The sequence below is a fragment of the Scaptodrosophila lebanonensis genome, unplaced genomic scaffold, assembly GCF_003285725.1.
Source record: "Scaptodrosophila lebanonensis strain 11010-0011.00,11010-0021.00 unplaced genomic scaffold, SlebRS2 tig00001410-arrow-pilon, whole genome shotgun sequence".
Lineage (NCBI taxonomy): Eukaryota > Metazoa > Arthropoda > Insecta > Diptera > Drosophilidae > Scaptodrosophila > Scaptodrosophila lebanonensis.
The window spans coordinates 3361551-3386412 of record NW_022060738.1 but is presented as its reverse complement, the minus strand read 5'-3'; the positions used below and the strand labels follow the sequence as shown (position 1 = coordinate 3386412).

General features: G+C 44.9%; 1 protein-coding gene across 1 annotated transcript; it reads left to right on the top strand.

Annotated features, from left to right (window-relative positions):
* The first annotated feature begins 1458 nt into the window (after positions 1-1458).
* LOC115630588 (fatty acid synthase) lies at positions 1459-9872 on the top strand. The gene is made up of 5 exons (XM_030527206.1): positions 1459-1972; positions 2041-8732; positions 8800-8895; positions 8964-9107; positions 9186-9872. Exons 1-5 carry the CDS (start codon positions 1738-1740, stop codon positions 9297-9299), a joined length of 7281 nt encoding a protein of 2426 aa, XP_030383066.1. The 5' UTR covers positions 1459-1737; the 3' UTR covers positions 9300-9872.
* Positions 9873-24862: the final 14990 nt, after the last annotated feature.

The window sequence follows — 24862 nt, the reverse complement described above, 5'->3', positions numbered from 1 at the left end:
TGTGCTGTTTTGCGCATCATACGAGTTTTGTCGGCGAATAAGAAAGCAGCATTTTCTGTAAGTAACGACGCCGTTGCTAACTTAACATAGTTTCTGTTGCACTGTTATGCTCTGTGACCATATGTTTCCCGCTGTTATCTACATGCATATATAAATTATTTGTGTATATAACTATATTCATATATAAGCTATGTATATGTATATACTTACAAAGCATGCACATGTACATCACGCGAATGAGGGAACAACGACAGCGGCAAAGCTTAAACTTATACAAATAAAACGATGATGTCTACCCTCCCATATGAGCGTAAGCTTATCCAGAAATCACCTGATTTTCAATTTCTATACTAACTTTCCACTGTGGTACAGCCGGCCGGTTAATTGAGAGCGCAACAGCACAAGCTTTGCGGCAGGGCCTAATATTAATACAGACGCAGAAGTTAACATAACAGACCTGAAAGCTTTGGCATATGTATATGTTAAAATACGGCTGTAACTTAACAGAATATAATTCAAAAAAGACAAAAATTGATTTTTAAGTCGCAAAGAAATGATAAGGGTATTCCTGTTTGCCCTTCAACAATTGATATTGATTAAAGTAAATCAAAACCTTAACAGACGCTGTTAGTTCACTTGCTGATGGTTTAAATACTCCAAATTATTTGCAAATGTATGCATGTATAAATGTACCTAAATATCTTCTAATTGGTTAAAAAAAAATCCAAAAATGTACCCCTCTTGTGCACGTAAATACTCCAGTTCTTTTGTAGGCACATTAAAATCATAACAAAATTTAACAGTAATAAAAAATATACATATTTGTTCAATACATATTGATAAGAGAAGTGCAGAAAAACATTCATATTCATTTATAATGATGGAGTTACATTAACATTAAATAGACTTCAAATACAAACAAATACATACAAATACGATTAATGAGCAGAATATTAAAAATTACCGAATCATTGTTGCTATCAGTTGCCAGAAATTGATAGATGCAGCAATAAAAACATGGAATTACATATATTCAATAAATCTTCAGCCATATGTGTTATATAATTAAAAAGGAGGAGTGATTCAAACAGACAGACTGTCGTGTAATCATCGCGATTTGTCAGTCAGTCACTAAAACTAGAAAATCATTAAAGTATACATTTGATTATTACCCGTTTTATCAATTACAATTGAGATCAAAAACACTTGGGATTTTTGAAATTGACGTTTTTGTCCCTGAATAAATAAAAAAAAGTGTTACTGTTTGAAAATAAAATTTGTGTATCAGAAAATATACTTAAATTATATGAGTAGCGTGCATTTTTGTTTTGCCGCGCTATGTTTGGTGTTTGCCTTTCAAAAGTGCGCAATTAAGAAGCGCCCCCACAACCATGCTACATATTTTTTCCATTGGACACACTACAGTAAATCATATACCCTTTCTTGTTTTGCAGTAGCGAGAAACTGTTGCAAGCCGTGGATCAACAAACTGTTGCACTCAAGCACAACAATAACAACTCTGACGCTGTCACGCCCATCGCACAAAATAACGGCAAAACTGCACGAGCCAATCGTCGTCGTAAGCGTCGCAATAAAAAGCAACAAGACAACTCGCAGCAACCTGACGCCTTTCAGGAGCAGCTAACACACAACACATCCACCGCCCACAATAGCAACCACCAGCAGTACCCTCTTCCTCCACCCAACCACAACCACAACAGCAGCCCATCCGTCAATATGCCAGCCCGTTTCGTCGAAGAAGTAATCACCGCTGATCCCGCTACGCACGTCGCTCCCCAATTGGACCTGGGTGGCGGTCGCTATGCGCCCCGTCAGCAGATGGTAAATGATGATGTTGCTATTACTGGTTTCTCTGGTCGTCTGCCCGAGAGCTCCACCATTGAGGAGTTCAAGCAAAATTTGTTTAATGGCGTTGACATGGTAAACGATGACCCCAGACGTTGGGAGCGCGGTAAGTCTATTGATATTTTCGTGTTGCTAGTTTGCATTAAATTTCTTTATTTCTGTTCTGTCCAATAGGTCTTTATGGCCTGCCCGACAGGTTGGGAAAGATCAAGGAAATCGACTTGGAGAACTTTGATCAGCAATTTTTCAGCGTGCATCAGAAGCAGGCCGAGTGCATGGACCCTTGTCTGCGCATTTTACTCGAACTGACTCATGAAGCAATAATTGATGCGGGTTTGAATCCTTCGGAGTTGCGCGGTTCTCGCACTGGCGTTTACATTGGTGTCTCCAATTCTGAGACGGAGCAGCACTGGACCATAGATCCTGATCGTGTCAATGGCTACGGTTTGACGGGCTGTGCACGCGCTATGTTTGCCAACCGAATCTCTTTCACTTTTGACTTCAAAGGTCCCAGCTACAGTGTGGACACCGCTTGCTCCAGCTCGCTGTATGCTCTAGAACAAGCCTTCTCTGACATGCGCGCTGGCAAGTGCGACAATGCTATTGTTGCTGGTGCAGGTCTCATTTTAAAACCGACTATGTCGCTGCAGTTCAAACGTCTGAATATGTTGAGCCCGGATGGTAGCTGCAAGGCCTTCGATGAATCAGGAAATGGTTACGTGCGCTCTGACGGTTGCGTTGTGTTGCTCTTGCAGCGTACCTCGTTGGCCAAGCGTGTCTATGCAACAATCCTTAACGTACGCACCAACACTGATGGTTTTAAGGAACAAGGCATTACCTATCCCATTGGAAAAATGCAAAATCGCTTGATTCGCGAAACATACGAGGAAATTGGCTTAAACCCCAACGATGTGGTTTATGTGGAGGCGCACGGTACGGGTACCAAGGTCGGTGACCCACAAGAAGTTAACTCTATCACCGACTTTTTCTGCAAGGATCGCAAGACGCCGCTGCTCATTGGCTCCGTCAAATCCAACATGGGACATTCCGAGCCTGCTTCGGGCGTTTGCTCAGTTGCCAAAATATTAATTGCTATGGAAGCTGGTGAGATACCCGCTAATTTGCATTATTCCAAGCCAAATCCTGATTTGTACGGTCTTGTCGATGGCCGCTTGAAGGTGGTGGATAAGAATCTTCCTTGGAACGGTGGCATTATTGGCCTGAACTCTTTCGGTTTTGGTGGTGCTAATGCCCACGTCATCCTTAAATCCAATCCGAAACCCAAGGCTATCACACCACGCGATGGCGCTCCAAAATTGGTTATAGCCTCTGGTCGCACATTTGAAGCCGTGCAACAGCTTGTGGAGTCTGCTACAGAGCATGCCGATGATGATGAATATTTGCAACTAATTAATGATATCCATTCCAAGCCCATTCCACTGCATTACTTCCGCGGCTATGGCGTTGTAAGCAGTAAAGGTTCGTTGCAGCGAGAGGTGCTGGAGTTTAGCGAAGAGAAACGCCCCATTTGGTACATTTATTCCGGCATGGGCAGCCAGTGGGCTAGTATGGCTAAGGATCTGATGCAGATCGATGTGTTTGCTAAAACAATTCAACGTTGTGCCGATGTACTAAAGCCGGAGGGTGTTGATCTTATTGATGTGCTGACACGCTCCACGGACAAGAGTTTCGAGAACATTCTTAATTCCTTCATTTCGATTGCTGCTATGCAAGTGGCGCTGACCGATGTGCTTACCTCCCTAAACATTCAACCAGATGGCATTGTTGGCCACTCAGTAGGAGAGTTGGGCTGTGCCTACGCTGATGGCTGCTTTACACCTGAACAAACTGTTCTGGCCGCATACTGGCGTGGAAAGAGCATTTTGGATACGCAACTGGCTAAGGGCAAGATGGCTGCCGTTGGTCTGAGCTGGGATGATGCTCACAAGCGTGTGCCCAGTGACTGTTTCCCCGTGTGCCACAACAGCGAGGATAACTGCACTATTTCCGGCCCGGAGGCCTCTATTGAAGCACTGGTTACCAAACTGAACGCTGAGGGTGTGTTTGCAAAGGCCGTTAACTCTAGCGGCTATGCCTTCCATAGCAAGTACATTGCCGATGCTGGCCCAAAACTGCGCAAGAGCCTTGAGAAAATTATCCCCAATTCCAAGAACCGCACAACCCGCTGGGTGAGCACCAGTATTCCAGAATCTGCGTGGACCACCCCCATTGCCAAGCAGTCTTCGGCTGCCTATCATGTGAACAACCTGCTCTCGCCCGTGCTCTTCCACGAGGCACTGCAGCATGTGCCCAAGAATGCGATCTCAATCGAAATTGCCCCCCACGGCCTGCTGCAGGCTATTCTAAAGCGCGCTCTGGGTCCGGATGCCACAAATCTGAGCTTGGTGAAGCGTGGCCATGAAAACAATGTGGAGTTCTTCCTCAGCAATGTTGGCAAGCTGTATGCCGCTGGCGCTCAGCCTCAGGTTTTGAATCTTGTTCGTCCCATCAGCTATCCAGTGGGTCGCGGCACACCCATGTTGAACTCCTTGGTCGGCTGGGATCACTCGCAGAAATGGCTAGTAGCCAAGTTCGGCAAGGAAACCTCTTCGGGAGAGACTGTTATAGAGGTTGACCTTTCCAAGGAGGATGATGCATTCCTCGCAGGCCACACCATCGATGGTCGCATACTGTTCCCGGCTACCGGATACATGACTCTGGCCTGGATGACCTTCGCAAAGATGCGCGGCGGTGAGTTCCATAAGACACCCGTGGTCATGGAGAATCTGGTGTTCCATCGTGCTACCATTTTAAACAAGAATGCTGTCGTTAAATTCGGTATCAACTTCTTTGACGGAACTGGAAACTTTGAGATCTGTGAGAGTGGCAGCTTGGCTGTTTCCGGCAAGATCAGTCTGCCCGAGAGCATTGAAAATGAAGAGTTGCCGCTGGAGCCACAGCAACCCAACACCACTGCCAAGCAGTTGGTCACCAATGATGTATATAAGGAGCTGCGTCTGCGTGGTTATGACTATAGCGGCATATTCCGCGGCATCGTTACCTCAGACACCGTCGCCTCTGTGGGTCAACTGCAGTGGGTTGACAACTGGATCAGCTTCATGGATACCATGTTGCAGTTTAGCATTCTTAGCAAGGATCTGCGTGAATTATATCTGCCTACGCGTATTGAGAAGGCGGTTATCAATCCGGCTAAGCAGCTAGAGCTCGTTAATAATCTAAGCAAGGAGGAGCAAACCGGAACCGGAGTCCCTGTATACTGGTACAATGACATCAACGTGATCAAGAGTGGTGGTGTGGAGCTGCGTGGCCTGAAGGCTTCGCTCGCCCAACGCCGTCCTGGTACCCAAAATCCACCAACCTTGGAACGATACAATTTCGTTGCCAACAACAATACCACCGAATTACATGAGAATTTGGAGAAGGCTCGACTACATGCTTTGGATGTGGCGATCCAGTTGATTATTGAGAACTCCAGCGGCGCCGTCAAGTTAAAAGGCGTTGAGCTGGCCAATGGACGCAACCCTGATGTGCTAGTTGCCAATAAGTTGCTCCAACTTATTGAAGGTGAACCTGTGCTTACCGGCGATGTTGCTGTTGTCACTTCCAATAACAACGAGGAGACTATTAGTGGAGTGCTGGGTGACTCTGGAGTGCGCGTCATATCGAAGGATGTCCTAAAAGAACCGGTAGAGCAGAACTGTCATTTCATCTTCGGTATTGATGTATTGGCACGTCCGGACACGAAGATTCTAGAGAATAGCATTGCCAGCATTCGAGACTCTGGTTTCCTCATCTTTGAGGAGAATCTGAGCACCTACAACAAGACGGGACGTACATTGTTGCAGAAGTTTGGCTTCGTGGGTGTGCAGGAGCAGACCTTGGGCGGTACACGCGTTCTTGTTCTGGCTCGCCGCACCATAAACCTGAAGACCCGTAAATCTGTTGTGGTGCAGGTGACCGAGCAGAACTTCAACTGGGTGGACGATCTGAAGGCGGCTTTGTTAACTGCTACCACTGAGGAGCAGTACGTATATATTGTGTGCCAGGGTGAGGAGCTTTTCGGTGCCGTCGGTCTAATGACCTGCATTAAGAATGAGAACGGTGGAAAATTGGCGCGTCTGGTGTTTGTGCAGGATGCCAAGGCAGAGAAGTTCTCCTTAACGTCAGCGCTTTACAGCAAGCAGCTAGAGAAGGATCTCATTTCAAATGTATTGAAAAACGGCAACTGGGGTACCTTCCGTCACTTGAAGTTGGAAACCGAGCAAGCTACACTGCAGGTGGAGCATGCTTATGTGAATGCTTTGGTCAAGGGTGACTTGGCATCGTTGAAATGGATTGAAGCCGCCAAGGCTGATACCAGCAACACCGACAAAGATCTGGAGACGTGCACTGTGTACTATGCGCCTATCAATTTCCGAGACGTTATGCTCTCATCCGGAAAATTGGCAGCTGACGCGTTGCCTGGTGACTTGGCACAGCAAGATTGCGTCCTGGGTCTGGAGTTCGCCGGTCGCGATACCGCTGGTCGTCGTGTAATGGCTATGGTTCCAGCCAAGTCTTTGGCCACAACCTGCTTGGCCAGCAAGCGCATGATGTGGCAAATTCCTGAGAAGTGGACTATGGAGGAAGCCTCCACGGTACCTTGTGTCTATTCAACTGTGTACTATGCATTGGTGGTGCGCGGCCAGATGAAGAAGGGTGAACGCATTCTTATTCACGCTGGCTCTGGCGGCGTGGGCCAAGCAGCCATCTCGGTGGCCTTGCATCATGGTCTGACCGTCTTCACTACCGTAGGTAGCCAGGAAAAGCGTGAATTTTTGCTGAAGCGCTTCCCCAAGCTGCAGGCACGCAACATTGGCAACTCACGTGACACATCCTTCGAGCAGCTGATCATGCGCGAAACCAAGGGAAGGGGTGTGGATCTGGTACTCAACTCACTGTCCGAGGAGAAACTGCAGGCTTCCATTCGTTGCCTAGGTCTCAACGGTCGCTTTCTGGAAATCGGAAAATTCGATTTAAGCAACAACAGCCCACTGGGAATGTCCGTGTTCTTGAAAAACACCTCATTCCATGGCATCCTGTTAGACAGTGTGATGGAAGGCGAGGAGGAGATGCAAAACCAGGTGGTTTCTTTAGTGGCCGACGGCATTAAGAACGGCGCCGTGGTTCCATTGCCCACTTCTGTGTTTAATGATCAGCAGGTGGAGCAAGCGTTCCGCTTTATGGCCTCTGGCAAGCATATCGGCAAAGTTGTGATCAAGGTGCGCGATGAGGAGGACGGTCACAAGACGTTGCTGCCAAAACCACGCCTGATTAACGCAATTCCACGCACTTACATGCATCCCGAAAAGAGTTACATTCTCATTGGCGGCCTCGGTGGTTTCGGTCTTGAGCTCACAAACTGGCTTGTTACACGTGGTGCTCGCTATATTGTCCTCACTTCCCGTTCAGGTGTGAAGACCGGCTATCAGGGTCTGATGATTCGCCGCTGGCAGGAACGTGGCGTCAAAGTGGTTATTGATACCAACGATGTAACGACCGCCGCAGGCGCTAAAAAACTTTTGGAGACAAGCAACAAGCTTGCTCTGGTCGGCGGCATTTTCAATCTTGCCGCAGTGCTGCGCGATGCTCTGATTGAAGATCAGACGGCAAAGGATTTCAAAACTGTGGCTGATCCCAAGGTAACGGCTACCAAATACCTGGATCAATACTCGCGTACCATCTGTACCGAGCTGGACTACTTCATCTGCTTCTCCAGTGTATCTTGCGGTCGCGGCAACATCGGTCAGACTAACTACGGTTTGGCTAATTCAGCTATGGAGCGTATTTGTGAGCAGCGTCAAATCAGTGGCTTCCCCGGAACATCCATACAGTGGGGTGCGATTGGTGACACTGGCTTAGTGCTGGAGAATCTGGGTGACAACGACACCGTTATCGGAGGAACACTGCCTCAGCGGATGCCTTCTTGCCTGCAGACCATTGACCTCTTCCTCCAGCAGCCACATTCTGTCTTGGCCTCTATGGTGGTTGCAGAAAAGCGAAAATCAGATCAGTCCGCAGGAGTTAGCCTAATTGCTACCATCTCAAATATTCTGGGCCTGCGTGACACAAAGAACATTCAGGATGGAGCTTCATTGGCCGACCTTGGCATGGATTCACTGATGAGCGCTGAAATTAAACAAACACTGGAGCGCAACTTCGACATTGTGCTGTCCGCGCAAGAAATTCGCAATCTAACTTTCGGATCACTGAAGCAAATGGATGGCGGTGCTGATGTAAAGCCCACCGATACGTCAGCCGCAGAGAAGGCGAACACTCCCTCACGCACACCCAGTCCCCTGGGAGATGGAACTCAAGTTGTCTTTACCACCGCATTGATGCCCACTGAAGCGATAGTTCGACTAGAGACGAAGGCAACAGCAGCCAGCAAACAGCGTCCAATTTTCTTTGTCTCGCCGATTGAAGGTTTCGCCACTGCTCTGGAACCGCTTGCCAAGCGTCTCGAATGCCCCGCCTATGGCCTGCAATTCACAGAGACCGTGCCCGTGGACACAATCGAGGCAGTTGCAAAGTTCTACATTCAACAATTGCGCACAGTGCAGCCCAAGGGACCCTACAATCTGGCAGGCTACTCCTTCGGCTGCCTTGTGACCTACGTCATGGCCTACATACTGGAGCAAAGCAATGAGATCACGAACGTGGTCATGTTGGACGGTGCGCCCAACTATGTGAACTGGTACACCAGCAGTTTCAAGCAGCGATACACGGCCGATGATTCCAACTCCAATCAGAGCTATGGCCTGGCCTACTTCGGCATTGTGCTGGCTAACATTGACTACAAATCGGTAGGTGTACGAGAAGGTGATTCAAAATTACTTTAGCTAATACCTATCTGCCCGTTTACCATTACAGCTCGTACGTCTGTTATTGGTCATTCCCACATGGGAGGAGAAATTGGAGAGGTTCGCAGAACTAATCAGTGTGGAAATTAGCCAGCCCGTAGATGTGGTAAGTGGAGAGCGTACGCCTTGTTAATGCTGAGCTTGCTAATGCATAAGTATTCATTTAATATCCAGATCAAGAAGGCAGCTACGTTGTTCTATAAAAAACTGGAGCTCGCCGACAGCTACACACCCACGCTTAAACTTAAATCGAATGTTACGCTGGTCAAGCCCACAGATAACTCTGCTAAGCTGGACGAAGACTACCGTTTGAAGGAGGTGAGTTATTAGACACAGGGGGGGTGTTTTTTATATATCAAATTATTCAAATCTAATTCTCTGTTGTATTACTTGTAGGTTTGCACAAAAGCGGTCGAGGTGCATACAGTCGACGGCAACCATCGCACATTCCTTATAGAGGACCAGTCCCTAACCACAATTCAAAGCATATTGAAGCGTCTCTTCAATTAAGCCTCTAACTCTTAACCTCAGCATCACACACACACACATAGAATACTCGAGTTCTGTATTCGGCATATGGAGCTACCAATTTCTCTCTATCTCTATCTCTCTACGGCATGGCATTCAGAAAAGAAGCAAACCATCACTAGTTAGTATATTTAGTGAATGAATTTATGATGTTGAGCTGCAAGGAATAATCACAAATCGCCCAGTTAAAAATCGATGTTGAAAAAAGCACAGTTACAAATGTAAAGACTTAACTGCTGTCTTGCAGTGTCTGTGAACGCCTAGGTCCAAATTTTTAGTTTACAGCTACTGCGATTCCAAGCAGTTGAGTTTGTTTTATCTCTACCACAAATTCCTTGAGCGCTATGGCAGTAGTCGTCCCAACTTACCAAATATATCTTTATATATATGCTATATCGTATACGTGTATTGTATAATGTGTAGCACATTTTAGTTTAAATGTTAGTCTTAAGTCTACAGTTTGTAGTCACATATGTAATGAATTTCATTTGATGTATACAGAACACTTTGTTATTTTGATGTATAAAATAATCGCACATAATGATTACTCATGAATATTTTGTGGATATTAAAAGTACACGTAATATTAAAAATAAATATACCAAACAGTGTGTTTTGCTAATCGCTGCCCATGCAGCTGGACGAAACTCTATGAGCTTAACACGCTTTTCTGTAGTCTAGTATATCAGAAGAAGCACCTTGACCAGATATGAAACCTGACGAAAGAAAATCTAGCGTTAAATATCTGAAATATAAATTGATTGTACGGGTATAGAAATGAACGCGTTAGCTTGGGCGAGGTCAGATCCTACTGCTTTTTAAAAATCTTATACGTAAAGCCATAAAATCGGGAAGTTGTAACATAAATATGTCCGACATAAAGAAAACAGGTTTGTAGACCACGTTGCATCAGCTGAACACATCTTTTCTTCCTTTGCTGTTGTCGAGGAAATATTTTCCTTGGTCATTTTATCCAAACATGGGTAGTGGAATGATCCATAATACCTCTACATGCTGCGGCTAGCGGAAATCATAGTACGCCGTAAATTTAAGCAAAAAAACAAACTTTTTATTAGAAACTAAAATTATTATTTTCAGGGAATTACATTGGTAACCTTAAATTAACAATAATGGAAAAACTAAAGCTAATATTCATTTATTTTGAAGCAAATACAAAGAGATTGTAAACATATGAGTTTCCTATCTTTGTAATAAAAATATAGCAAGATCAAGCAAGACAATTTTCCGTTACGGTAATCGCTTCATCCATCTTTTGACACTTCCCCTTTGACAGGTCAAAGGTAAAAAAGGGACCACTAACAACGAGCAAATATTGCATCTGGGCAATAAGGAAAATAATCCATGGGTGGCCAAGAGCCGAACGAAAAATATCTGATGAAAATTATTTGTTTCACCAACTCACGTCTAAAAGAAAAAAGGAATTAATGACGGACACTCGCCGCTAAAATAAAATTAAATCAACTAAAACAAGCAGTGTGAAGAATACGATATTCGCAACCAGCGTCGTTACACAATGGCCGATGCACCAAATACTTGTACATATGCATGAGTGAGTGTATATATATGTGTGTGTACATTGTGTATAGGGTGGTCCATATAGTGGTTCCTGGTTTTTACACCCAGTACCCGTAGGGTAAAAAGGGTATACATATTAGGTTACATTTTAAAAAATTTTTAATTAAATATACTTTTATTTTAAATTTCTTCGAAATCGGTGAGTAATTGTTTATAGTTCAAAAAATTCAAGTCAAGCTTAAACGGTAAGAGTTAGGAAACTGATATGTGGATACAAGTTCTCTATTACAGTATAGATGAGTACCAAGAAAACTTCGAGCTCCAGAGGGATGGGGAACGGGATCCAATATTTGTATAAAAGTTCGAATAGTTTATCCAATAAAAAAATAAAAAAAAAAATTTACTGTTTTTTAATTCATGGAGGTTTTAATAATTCTGCTTCTTCTTTAAAATAAAGAAAAAATCGGTATAAATCAAAATTCGAATGCTAGGATTGCGGTGGTCTAACACTTAAATAAAAAAGAATTTTAATTTATAACAAGGCGTCTGCTGAAACGGCTCATGAAAGGGGGACCTATAGCGAGAAGATTGCTAAAGAGGTCGCACCAGGTCGACTTTGTCAATAGATTCATATAAATTATAAATAATATGAAATGTGTAGTAATTAAGACTACAATCCTAGTTTAAGTTTCAATTGTATTTTTTCTATGAGTATAATTTAAGGTATTGTTCTTTCTGTGGAATGAGCTACCGCATTACCTAAAAAAAGATCAATCAGCAGCGAAACGCTGCTGAATTTAAATTCGAGCACATTTACGCAACATTAACTAAGTGAAAGTTGTGTAAAATATCATATCTTATCAATATCATACACTTAGTTAAGTAGGAACAAGAAAGGAATGCTGAAGTCGAGCAGGCTCAACTTTTAAATCGGCTTGTCACCCTGATCAAGAATATATATAATTTGTGGGGTCTGCCACGCCTCCTTTTGCCTGTTACATAAAATCGCACAAAACTAGTATAGCCTTTTACCCTTTGGGTACAGGCTATTAAAATGTTTAATGTTATAGTAAAACAAGAAAGAACGCTACAGTCGAGCAATCCCGACAGTGAAATACCCTGTATCCAGGTAAACTTCCGATACTGAGGTACATGCGCCTCTAGCAGAAACAAAATAAGCTTGTGGGCGTAGTACCGGAATGAAATTGTTTCGCTAATAACTTTTCGTAGAATTAACAGATGTTACGACTACGCTTTTCCTCTTGGGCAACGCCGGCTGGCTCATCGGAATTCTCCTTGGGTGTGTGGTTCCAACCCTATGCCCGCGTGAGTCGTACAATAACCGATAACACGGTTCCTCCATCGATAAACAAAATGCCATCACTACAATAAATTCGACGCGCAATATACAAAACCGAATTCAAAACGTAAACAAACCAAAAAAACTAACATAAACTAAAAGAAACGTACTGCGACAAGAAAACAAATAAACGGATAACTCCCTCAAGCCATCCGTACGAATACGGGTGACTGTAAAAGGAGATAATATACGTGCGGACGGACAGGGATTGGAGGCATCGGACAACTGTATGGGATTTAGCTGTTGTTATCCCAGGCGTACCCTCCCTGCCTGTATCCAAAGCCAAAATGTTTCTTGGATACCCTATTTTTGGACCGTGCTTGGGCTATTCCATGGCACAGGTGAGTCTCCCGCCCCTACTGATGCTGCTTTAATGCATCATCACCAACGGTGCGACCATTAAAATTAACAATTAATTTTCAGTTTATGTGGCTACAAACATACATATATTTCAGTGTGATTGAGTGTGAGTGAAAACAATGTAAATATGGAACAATAATAATTTATATAAAAACAAAATAAAGAAGGCTTGCCAACGGCCAATGCGGTTCTTTATGTGCGCCAACATGCAAGTATGCTTATGGCAAATAAATATGTATATAGATATATGTGTATGTGTATGAGAAAAATATGCGCGGTACAAAAATTTATAGAAAAATGTCTAACCAAATCCTAACGAGAGCTCTCGACGGTCATGGGCGCAATAGAAATATAAGACTAATATAAAACACTGCGCGCTACTGCAATTGGCAATCTTCGTACAATATAAGTGTATAAGAGTGTGAATTTTTTATTAATTAAATAGAGCGCCAAGCTCTGTTTAGGTGCCACTTTCTGCCTTGTTTTGGTTTTTATTATATCTGTATATATTCTTTCTTTTGTATTATCTTCCTTTTTTTTCTTTTGCAGAAACTTCAATGGGCGGCGTGTGGGACCCTGCAGGCGCAGCCCATACAAACGACACGACGTAAGGCGCGCGGGATCTCTGCCTGATGTCGCTGCTCAACCGCGAACAATAGGCACGGCGCGTGGCCAAGGAACGGACTCACCGGCTTGTCTATCCTCCGCTGCTGATGGCGCAGACGGACGTGTCTGCTGTTGCGTTGTGGTGGCGCCGCTATTGCTGCTGCTACTTCTTGGGTGGGCGCCTTTGCTCCGGCTGCCACTGTCGTTGCTGCTGCTGTCGTTGAAAACGCTGGTGCTGGATCTGCTGCTGTCGTTGAAGACGCTGGTGCTGGATCTGCTGCTGTCGCTGTTGCTCCTGCTACGATGCGGCTCGTGCTGCTACTTATGACGGCCGCTGCAGCTGCTGTGTATGGTTCCACCGCTGTCCGAAAACTTGGCGATATGCCGGAAAATCTTCGAACGGCTTCTGGTTCTTCCTTTCCTTTTTCAGGTTTCAGCACGGCCTCCAGTTCACCAAAAGAAAACACTGCCTCGTGGGTCTGCACCGTCGCCCCAAAAACAGGAATGGCGTGTTGCGGCTTGCCTTTTATAGGCCGGATGTCGTATGCCTGCGGATTTTTACGTCCTTGCGCATCCGTTCATCACGGCCTTGACGTTTCCCCACTTTGAGGTGCCATCGGGACACAACCCTGCGCCTGCGTGGCTGCAGTTGCCACCATGGTGCCTCGCTCGGTACCGCTAGATGGCGTTGCAGTACCTTTGTAAATTCTTGGCGCCTTCCGTAGCGCTGCCACCTTTTATTCTTCGTGACCAGCCCGATGCAACACCACCGCAAATATCCAAGTGGGCGGACGCTCGTGCCCCGAAGTGATGTTTGCGCGCATCAAACGGCTGGTGTTGTTGGAGTCCTCTGCTTCGAGTCCGGCGTTGCCTCGGATGACTACTACCGCGGCGCCCAACGTAGGCCACACCCACTCTTGATCTTCAGGTGAGTAGCTCTGGCTGCATCCTCCTCCCTATATTCATCCATTCTGCCTTAGGACAGGCGTCACACTCGGATATCCTTTGCGTGGAATACCCCCAGCAAGTTCCCTTGCAAATCTTCCAGCTCGTATGCGTTGGTGCCGATGGATTTCCTTACGCGAGCTTTTAGAAATTTCCGCGCGAATTTCGCATTGAACGCGCGGCTGAAATCACTCAATGCAAAGTTTCGCCGGTATACCTCCTGACCGGGCGCTAGTCTTAGCCGCCGCGCACGCCGGTTATAGCGAACGCTACTGCGCTCATACGCCGCATGCAATTGTGCCTGGATTTTCTGTTGCAACAGGGATTGCCTGTCTGCTGTACTCAACGCTGCGAATTCGTGCTCGTCTAAGGACCTTAATTTCCTCGCCAATCGGTACTGCGAACCGTGCAACATCATATGTCGGCCGAATAGTGCGAAAAAAGGCGTTACTCCAGTCGCAGAATGCACGCTGTTTCTGATGGCCACTTCAATTTCCGGAAGGTGTAGGTCCCACTCGCGGTGATCCTGCCCCAGATACGCCCGTATCGCGGACAGTATAGTCCGGTTCACCCTTTCGGACGCGTTGCTTTGCGGCGAATACACCGGTGTCCGCAGATGCTTAACACCGTAGCCCTCCATCATGTCTGCAAACTGCTTGGACGTGAATTGCTTACCATTATCGGAGTGTATGACTTCTGGAACGCCGAACGTATGGAACACTTCGTTCACCAAGAAGTCGACGACGCTCCGAGTGGTGGCCTCTCGCATCGCCTTCAGGAACGTGAATTTGGTGAAGTGATCTACCACTATGAATATGAAGGCGTGCCCCTTCCTTGATCGCGGATACTTGCCCAAGAAGTCTATGTATAACTTCTGGAACGGCCTCTCCGTGACGACTTCTGCACCAATTCCCACCTGCATCCCGTAATTGGTGGCTTTCGTCTCTTTGCAGACCACGCATTTTCGGACCACTTCAGCAACGTCTTTGGCCATTCCCGGCCAATAAAACTGCCGCCGCAACCAGGACAACGTCTTCAACACTCCTCCATGCGTTGACGCTTCGGTATGGGCCTTCGATATAAGCATGCCGGTTAGCGAACGCGGAACCCACAGTTTCCACACACTGCCTTCGAGCTGATCTTCTAGCCGATTGAAGGATGTCTTTTTGTAGATCACCCCGTTTTCAATTTTTAAATCAGGTAATTTATCTTTTTGACTTTGAATTTCGCTAATCAGCTCCCGATACTCCTCTGATTCGAATTCTGCGGTTTCTATACCCAACAGGTCTCCTGGGAAGAAATCCAACTCCTCTAAAGTTTCGGCTTCGGTGCTTCTGGACAGCATATCCGCCACGATGTTGTCGGAGCCCTTCCGGTGCGTGATTTCAAAGTCGAAGCCCTGGAGCAGCAACGACCAACGAGCCAATCGCCCGGACAAATCCTTCATGGACATCAGCCATTTCAAACTGGCGTGATCGGTTATGACTGTGAATGGCATCATTTCGATGTATGGCCGGAATTTTTGTATCGCCAATACCGCCGCCAAGCACTCCTTCTCGGTCACCGAGTAGTTCACCTGGTGCTTGTTCATCTTGGCAGAAAAGAACGCAATGGGCCTCTCGTTTCCCTGCAAATCCACCTGGAATAATACGGCTCCGACGCCAATATGGGATGCGTCACATTGTACAAAAAATGGGCGTGAAAAATCCGCGTGTACCAGCACTGGCGCAGATGTGAGCGCCTTCTTCAACGCCTCAAATGCTGCAATCGCTTCGCCACCGAGTGAGAACCTACCTCCCGATCGCTTTTTCAAAGCCTCAGTGAGCGGAGCCGCTAAGGTGGCAAAATCTTTAATAAATCGCCTGTACCACCCGGCGGTTCCTAAGAAAGCTCGAACCTCCTTTACGGACCTTGGCACCTGTATGCGCTGTATCGCCTGCACCCGTTCTGGATCTGTTCGAAGCACGCCGCCGCCCACGATAAATCCCAGGTATTTCAACGTTTTAAAGCAAAACTTCGACTTTTGTAACCCTATCGTCAGGTTTGCCTTCTTGAGGCATTCAGCTACTCTCTTCAGGTACTCCAAGTGCGTATCAAAATCAGCCGCGAAGACTACCAAATCGTCCAGATATACTTTAACGTTGGACCTCAGTTCATTCGGTATGACCTTGTCCATCAGCCGGCACAACCTTTGAGCGGCGTTACACAACCCGAAAGGCATCATGCGGAATTGGTACAACGGTCGCCCTGGTACCGTAAACGCAGTGCACCTTCTACTGGACTCCTCCAACTCCACCTGCCAAAACGCAAATTTCAGGTCCACACTGGAAATATAATACGTCTGATCGATTCCAGATAGGATTCCCTCCACGCAAGGTAGCGGATAGGCATCTTTGACTGTCAGTTTGTTCAACTTGCGGGCATCGAGGCAAAAGCGGTTCTTGCCCGGCCGTCGCACTATGGTGGTGCGGTTACTCCACGGACTATCGCTTACCTCGATGACGCCAAGCGCCAGCATGCTGTCCACCTCATCCCACACAATCTTCTGCATAGCGGGTGATAGAGGGTAGTGCCTGTCTTTCACTGGCTCTGCTCCGCTGACCAATTCAATTCGGTGAGTCTCCAAAGTAGTCTTGCCTAATCCCGCTTCTTCGAAGGTTAAAAATTCTTTTTTTACTTGTTCCAATTGCAGCTTTTGTTGTTCATTCAATTTCCACATATCTGGTTCAGGCCTTACTTCATCCTGGTCCGCATAATGCGCCACTCTATCAGCTAGCAATTCATCGAGGACAAGTCTTTTAACGGCTGGCTTTTCTGGAGGAATTAATAGTGGTGCCAAGTTAAACAGCCGCCAAAAGTCGATACCGAAATACGCGTTCTGTTCGAGTGATGGGCATACGTAAAATTCCACTTCTTTGGCCTCTTCTCGATACACCACTGGTAAACGCACTCGTCCAATTACGGCTCTGTCTTCACCGCCTGCTGTTTTAATTATCGAAATGTAATTTCTGGGCACCATGCCAATCTCTTTCAGCAGTTCCAGACTGCCCTTGCCTAGCACGCTTACCGAGGCCCCGGTATCCAGCAAACCGCGTAGCACGTGGCCTCGTACCAGTACTTCGGCAAAAATCCTCGGATCTGCTGCTCCTTCGCGTCGCACTGCCTCGGCTACCAGCTTCTTCGTCTGCCTTCTCACTCGGAATCGTGCTCGGGCCTTTTTAACTTTGGCTGTCACCATCCTCATCCCATCTAACTGATGTTGGGCAAAAATTCTATTACGCGCCTCCAGATATGCCCGCATCTTTTCCTCGTACGGTAAAAATTTCAACTTATTACTATATGGGGTATTTTTCTTATGAAATTCTTCTTTCAGGACCGCTCCGCTGTCATCCTGGTGGGCACCTGTGTCGAGCGCGATTCGCCCACTTGCTCCGCACTCCGACGGCCGTTTCCCGTGCAATCGGGACAGGTTGGACTATAGGTGTCGGGCCTGCCACACCTATAACAGAAGACGCGCCTTTCCGGTGACATGCAGTCGCGGAAACTATGGCCGGCTTGTCTGCAGTTCCAGCAAACTAACGCGTGTTGCGGACGCCTTGCCAAACGCGCCTCTTCAACTACGCCGAAATCCGCCGACTCCTCGCCGTTAGTGTCGTCGATCAACTCCTCCACTGCCGGTGGACGGTTTCCGCCACTAAAACGTGTGTCGCTGCGTGTTGGGAACACGCCTTCTCGCCGCTGGACCATAGCTTCCACCTCTACGCATTCGTCACGTAAGTGGTCTACCGTGTACACGCGCATCGCATACACATAACGAGCTAGTTCTATTTTTAATCCTTTTTTTATATATTTCATCATCTCGTTTTCAGATGGTGCTGTGTGGAGACGCGACGCCAGTTTCCTCATGGCATGGAAGTACTCCTCAACGCTTTCGCTTGCCTTCTGCCGTCTTTCGCGCAATTGACGCATGCGCTCGAATTCATCGGCGGCGCCTTTAAAACGGGACAGCATGCTTCGTTTTAGTTCTGGCCAGCTGTCTGCCCGGTGGTCCCTGACGTACTGCCAGTACCACTCGCGAGCGTGCCCAGTTACTAACAGATGGAAACTGTTTAATACTTCGGACCATGCGCAGCGACACTGTCTCTGAAGGAACTCGACCTGGAAAACGAAGTCTTCAACAGCCATTTTTTCCTTATCGCCGCTGAAAACGATGTCCCACTTTTCGACGCGGCACCATCCGGATCTGCCATTCGCCGCTACATACGGAGGAGGCGGGTCCAGCTGACCACTCCCATCGTTACGCCTGTTGCTTCTTCGACGGGCCGACTGTGCTGCGGGATTTTGCCAATTTCGAGCTGTGTTGCTGCTATTGCCAGCTCCACTGGAGGAATTAGCTGCCGCTGGCCTTGCTACTGGACGCGAAGTTCCTCTTGCTGGTGTTAGAGGTTCAGCCTGGTATTGATGCGGCCGTTTTGGCACTGCACCCCGATTCTGGCTGACTGGCGGTTGCCATGCTCCATTTGCAGCTGAATCGCCGCTATTCGCTCGCGGTTGCAAAACTTCTTTCAACGCGCCCATCAAGTCTTGAAACCCCATTCGGATTTCCTCCTGCAACACTTTGTTGATGCCCTCTTTTTGCGATTGGCGGTATGTTTCGTTCGCCTGGGCCACTGCTGCTTCTACCACCGACGCGACTACTGGCTCGGCGTCCCAGTGTACTGCTGGTGCTATGGACGGCCTCGGAGGAGTGTGCATGAGGCCACCGGTGGAAAAACCTACGGCTCCTTCTAGGTGTTCCTCCAGCACTGGATCATCATTTCTGGCAGTTCTCGACCTTGTGTTATACGCCCGCGCAGAATCCTTCTCCATTTCAATCCAAAAAAAATACGCTCTGTTTTTTTTATAATATTTATTTATATTTTGGATTATGAATTTGTTCAGCTTTCAAGCAGGCCCCGAAGAAAAAATCGTATTAATTGGATAATTGTATATATGTATGTATTCCAAACAATGAAAATGTTTGTAAACGCCCAAAACAACAAAAACAAATGGGCAAGAAAATATATGTACGCTGAATATGTATGATGGATAAATAAATAAATAAATAGGTACAACAATAAATAGATAAATATGTGAATTGGAATAAATAAATATGAATATAGTAGTAAAAATAAAAAAAACAAATCTTTAAATAAATTCACGTCCAACTTTGCACGGAAACCAAAAAAAAATATATATACGCTCAACCACAAGACAAATGTAACATATGTATGTATATGCACCAAACGTAACCAAAAAGACCTAATAAAATGTAAGCAATAAACAAACAAATTTTCTTTTAAACTTCTGTATATAGGGGCTGAGACTCACACTCCGCCGGAACCCAAACACGGCTCCTCTAATATCTACGCCTGTTACAGCTGCCCTACGCCACAATCCTGCTATATTTGTTCGCTGCTACATTTATCGCCATGACGGCGATGAACGACAGCCAACAAATTAAATGGTTGCTTCTTGACACCCAATTCTGTTTTGTGCACCATCTGCTCTGGCTCACCGTGCGTAGCGGTGCATCGCAGGCGACTTTCCTAGTCATCCTGGGCCACCGGTACTCTACGTCCACCAGGCAAACACGATGACACCACGGCGACCGTGCACAAACGAATTGACGCAAGAATTACAACAAAGAACACTGAAACGAAATAACAAAACAAACGCGCATTGGAATCCCCCCATAGTACCCATTGCCTAGCGTCGTTCCAAATGGCAGTCGCAAACGAAGGGCTCATACTCGCACCTTCGTGACTTACTGTCCATGTCACACACGCTTGCAGTTGGTGCTATAAGGGATTCCGTCCCTACCATACCGATCGTCGGCCCCTAGCCATCGGCTTAATTTATTTTTTCCCTATCTAAATTCTCAGCCTGCGTACGGCGGCTGCCTAGACTCCTCCCCAAACGTGGTACAGGGCCCTAAACAACTCCACCTACTCCTTGGCATTAAAAATTCAAACATCCAATTTGGGCGCCATATTGTTACGACTACGCTTTTCCTCTTGGGCAACGCCGGCTGGCTCATCGGAATTCTCCTTGGGTGTGTGGTTCCAACCCTATGCCCGCGTGAGTCGTACAATAACCGATAACACGGTTCCTCCATCGATAAACAAAATGCCATCACTACAATAAATTCGACGCGCAATATACAAAACCGAATTCAAAACGTAAACAAACCAAAAAAACTAACATAAACTAAAAGAAACGTACTGCGACAAGAAAACAAATAAACGGATAACTCCCTCAAGCCATCCGTACGAATACGGGTGACTGTAAAAGGAGATAATATACGTGCGGACGGACAGGGATTGGAGGCATCGGACAACTGTATGGGATTTAGCTGTTGTTATCCCAGGCGTACCCTCCCTGCCTGTATCCAAAGCCAAAATGTTTCTTGGATACCCTATTTTTGGACCGTGCTTGGGCTATTCCATGGCACAGGTGAGTCTCCCGCCCCTACTGATGCTGCTTTAATGCATCATCACCAACGGTGCGACCATTAAAATTAACAATTAATTTTCAGTTTATGTGGCTACAAACATACATATATTTCAGTGTGATTGAGTGTGAGTGAAAACAATGTAAATATGGAACAATAATAATTTATATAAAAACAAAATAAAGAAGGCTTGCCAACGGCCAATGCGGTTCTTTATGTGCGCCAACATGCAAGTATGCTTATGGCAAATAAATATGTATATAGATATATGTGTATGTGTATGAGAAAAATATGCGCGGTACAAAAATTTATAGAAAAATGTCTAACCAAATCCTAACGAGAGCTCTCGACGGTCATGGGCGCAATAGAAATATAAGACTAATATAAAACACTGCGCGCTACTGCAATTGGCAATCTTCGTACAATATAAGTGTATAAGAGTGTGAATTTTTTATTAATTAAATAGAGCGCCAAGCTCTGTTTAGGTGCCACTTTCTGCCTTGTTTTGGTTTTTATTATATCTGTATATATTCTTTCTTTTGTATTATCTTCCTTTTTTTTCTTTTGCAGAAACTTCAATGGGCGGCGTGTGGGACCCTGCAGGCGCAGCCCATACAAACGACACGACGTAAGGCGCGCGGGATCTCTGCCTGATGTCGCTGCTCAACCGCGAACAATAGGCACGGCGCGTGGCCAAGGAACGGACTCACCGGCTTGTCTATCCTCCGCTGCTGATGGCGCAGACGGACGTGTCTGCTGTTGCGTTGTGGTGGCGCCGCTATTGCTGCTGCTACTTCTTGGGTGGGCGCCTTTGCTCCGGCTGCCACTGTCGTTGCTGCTGCTGTCGTTGAAAACGCTGGTGCTGGATCTGCTGCTGTCGTTGAAGACGCTGGTGCTGGATCTGCTGCTGTCGCTGTTGCTCCTGCTACGATGCGGCTCGTGCTGCTACTTATGACGGCCGCTGCAGCTGCTGTGTATGGTTCCACCGCTGTCCGAAAACTTGGCGATATGCCGGAAAATCTTCGAACGGCTTCTGGTTCTTCCTTTCCTTTTTCAGGTTTCAGCACGGCCTCCAGTTCACCAAAAGAAAACACTGCCTCGTGGGTCTGCACCGTCGCCCCAAAAACAGGAATGGCGTGTTGCGGCTTGCCTTTTATAGGCCGGATGTCGTATGCCTGCGGATTTTTACGTCCTTGCGCATCCGTTCATCACGGCCTTGACGTTTCCCCACTTTGAGGTGCCATCGGGACACAACCCTGCGCCTGCGTGGCTGCAGTTGCCACCATGGTGCCTCGCTCGGTACCGCTAGATGGCGTTGCAGTACCTTTGTAAATTCTTGGCGCCTTCCGTAGCGCTGCCACCTTTTATTCTTCGTGACCAGCCCGATGCAACACAGATTTAGATGAAAATAATTATATACAAATTATGTGTGCAATGTTTGGTTTAGTAGCTTGATATGTGGACGGTATTGACGAAATTCTCTACTTTATGGACAAACCTAATATACCCTATTTACCCTTCGGGTACAGGGTATAATTAGTCGCATGAAAATAAACTAATTATAAGCTTTATATGATTAAATTTGTAATGACTATCGTAATATTTAATAAATGTGAAGTAATCAAATTCTTGTAACGCTAGGATAAGGTTTCTAAATAAATAAATAACATAGATATCACATCAATCAGTATGCATATATTCACGCGTTTTTAGCTGCTCGCGTTTTAAAACGCGCGCGAGTTCTAACTTGTTGGCTGACAAAACGTCTGGGAGAGATAATCAGTTATCGGAGCAGTTTCTATAAAGACAAGTTGCACCCAAAAAACCCGAGATAGATAAGCGTCTGAAGTGTGGAATTCTCAAATTTTTATATTTAAATATAGTTGATTATTTTGCGGGGCTGGAAAAGTTTCCAATCGATTGAATATTTGTACAGCCAGATGTATTCCTTTCACTTGTTGTTATCAGAAGAGCGCTTTGATAAGCCAATAACTCGCTGCTTATTTAGATGGCGCTTTCAGTTTGATTTCTCAGATCGTGCAAAATGTATTGGCTTTAGGGAACAGGCGCGTGAAACGACTAAACAAGTTTAAGTGTTTATAAACATATTTTATAGAAATATAAATTAAATTTTTGCGGTTCCTCTGATATGTGTCTGCTGCCCAGATAATGCGGCATAGGAAATTAATAAATTGTGTCTTAAAATATTCATATTTTAAATAATTTGCTAGTGAAGCACATGAGCACATACATATATACATATATACATGCATATTTTTGACAAAAAAATGTGTGTCACTAACCATTTGAATACCGCCATGTCGTAGTATAATGAATCGCGAACTGAATAAACTTAAGATGCGGCAGGTCAGGTATTTATATTTCTTATGCGATTTCTTCCATACATGTACATATATATTTTGCTAGCTGGTAAAAGCAAAACATCTTTAAAAAATTAATTTGCTGAAATGAAACAAAACGAATAATTTCGTAAGCATACTGGAGAAAAAAGCAGAAAGAAAATATTAAATAAATCGTACATATGTACGTGGACGGGTGTCATGGCATGAACTATTGTTTCAAGGTAAGCTATTAACATATAGGAATATTCATAGCTTTGCAAATAGCAATGTAGTATATACGTGTATAAATGTACATACATATATATCTGCATATATACCACGTGCTTCCAGCCTTATCGAGTCAGGCAGGCAACGTTGTTTGTCTTTTGTTTGGCTCATGAAGTCTTGCCATGCTCTATAAAGAGACTATAATATACTATATAAGTATAAAGTACCTGATCCCATGAATGCACGTTTTTATGCTTAGTGTGGCGCTGAGAATTGTGTTTAATTAATTGAATTGTAAATTAATCTAGTTACTGAGTGATTGCATTTATAATTTGACACCCGCAGTATTCAAATATTATTTATACGTACTTATCTATCTGATTATTCACGCATTAATTAATGAACAGAATTAAATGGAAAGTTGCTTGAACGAGAATGCGAACTAGGCGCTAGTTTAGTAATATTCCCAGACCTAATTGCAAATGTATATGTACAACTATATTTTTTTACGATTTCATTAAGTGCAAATAATTTTAATTTATTATTAGCACGTTTGTCGACATCGCAATTGGCGTGAAAATTTCAGTTTATTACTGGTCTGACCAGATGTGATGGGCAGATTTGTAGCAAGTTCACAGAACAAATACTGTACTATCTGTACATTCATTTAAGGCTCAACAAATATGAGATCCAAAGCGTGGGTGCCAAAAGGAAAATGATATGATTTGGCATAATTTATGCCAATGCCCTTATAATGACTTCGATGACTTCCCCGCTAATTTGGTTAACTCATAAGCTATACTACTTGTATTATACTTATAAATCTAGCAGACAGATGGAATAGGCTGTAGAAATATCAGACCGCACTTTGCAGGCGTAGAAAACATTTTGTTGTATTGTAAATTTTGATCATCATGAGCTTATTACTCTATATGCCATTATCAGTTTAATCAGCCATGATATAACAAGAAAGAAGCGGGCTAAACTCTTAAATGCCCAGTTCCCACTCCCACAAAAAAAGAAAAAAATATATATTTTTAAAATGAATTTAAAAAAATGAAATTAGTTTAATTAATTATTTAAATCAAATAAAAAATATTCAATGCATATCTACATAAATGGAGGCATATGTTTATGTACAGTTTCAACAGCATACATTTACACCAGAATCGTGTCTATGCGTGTTTATATGCCTATATGTAAGCAGTACAGAAATTAGTCAAAGCAGCAGAGCTTGGGCAGAGATTACATTTATGGCCATAACTTCCTCTAAATTGACCTATCATGATGATACTTGGCATACGGACACATAAACACTAACTGGATGTACACAATTGTAAAATTTGACTGCAAAATTCTAAGAATTATGGGAGCTATGTGAAATCGCTGAAAGCGGGGGACTGGGGGTGCATCGAAAAAAAACTCGAACTCGTACTTTCTCCTCTTGTCATCTGATCAAGAATATATATAACTTGCGCGGTCTGCCACGCCTCCTTCTGTGTGTTACATACATTCGCACAAAACTACCCTTTTACCCTTTGGATAAAAAAAATATAATATAATATAAAATAACCATATTTTATAGAATTTGAGTTATTTGGAATTACAGAGTTAGTTTGGCATCAAACCTTCGAAGAAAGCGATTTAATTTTCACACGATATTCATATTTAATTT

Bases quoted from the DNA above. Each gene is read 5' to 3' on its own strand.
- LOC115630588 (XM_030527206.1), top strand. From the start codon at position 1,738: ATGCCAGCCCGTTTCGTCGAAGAAGTAATCACCGCTGATCCCGCTACG. The intron at 8,896-8,963 runs GTAAGTGGAGAG...TTTAATATCCAG, and splicing joins TTAGCCAGCCCGTAGATGTG to ATCAAGAAGGCAGCTACGTT. The intron at 9,108-9,185 runs GTGAGTTATTAG...TATTACTTGTAG, and splicing joins AAGACTACCGTTTGAAGGAG to GTTTGCACAAAAGCGGTCGA.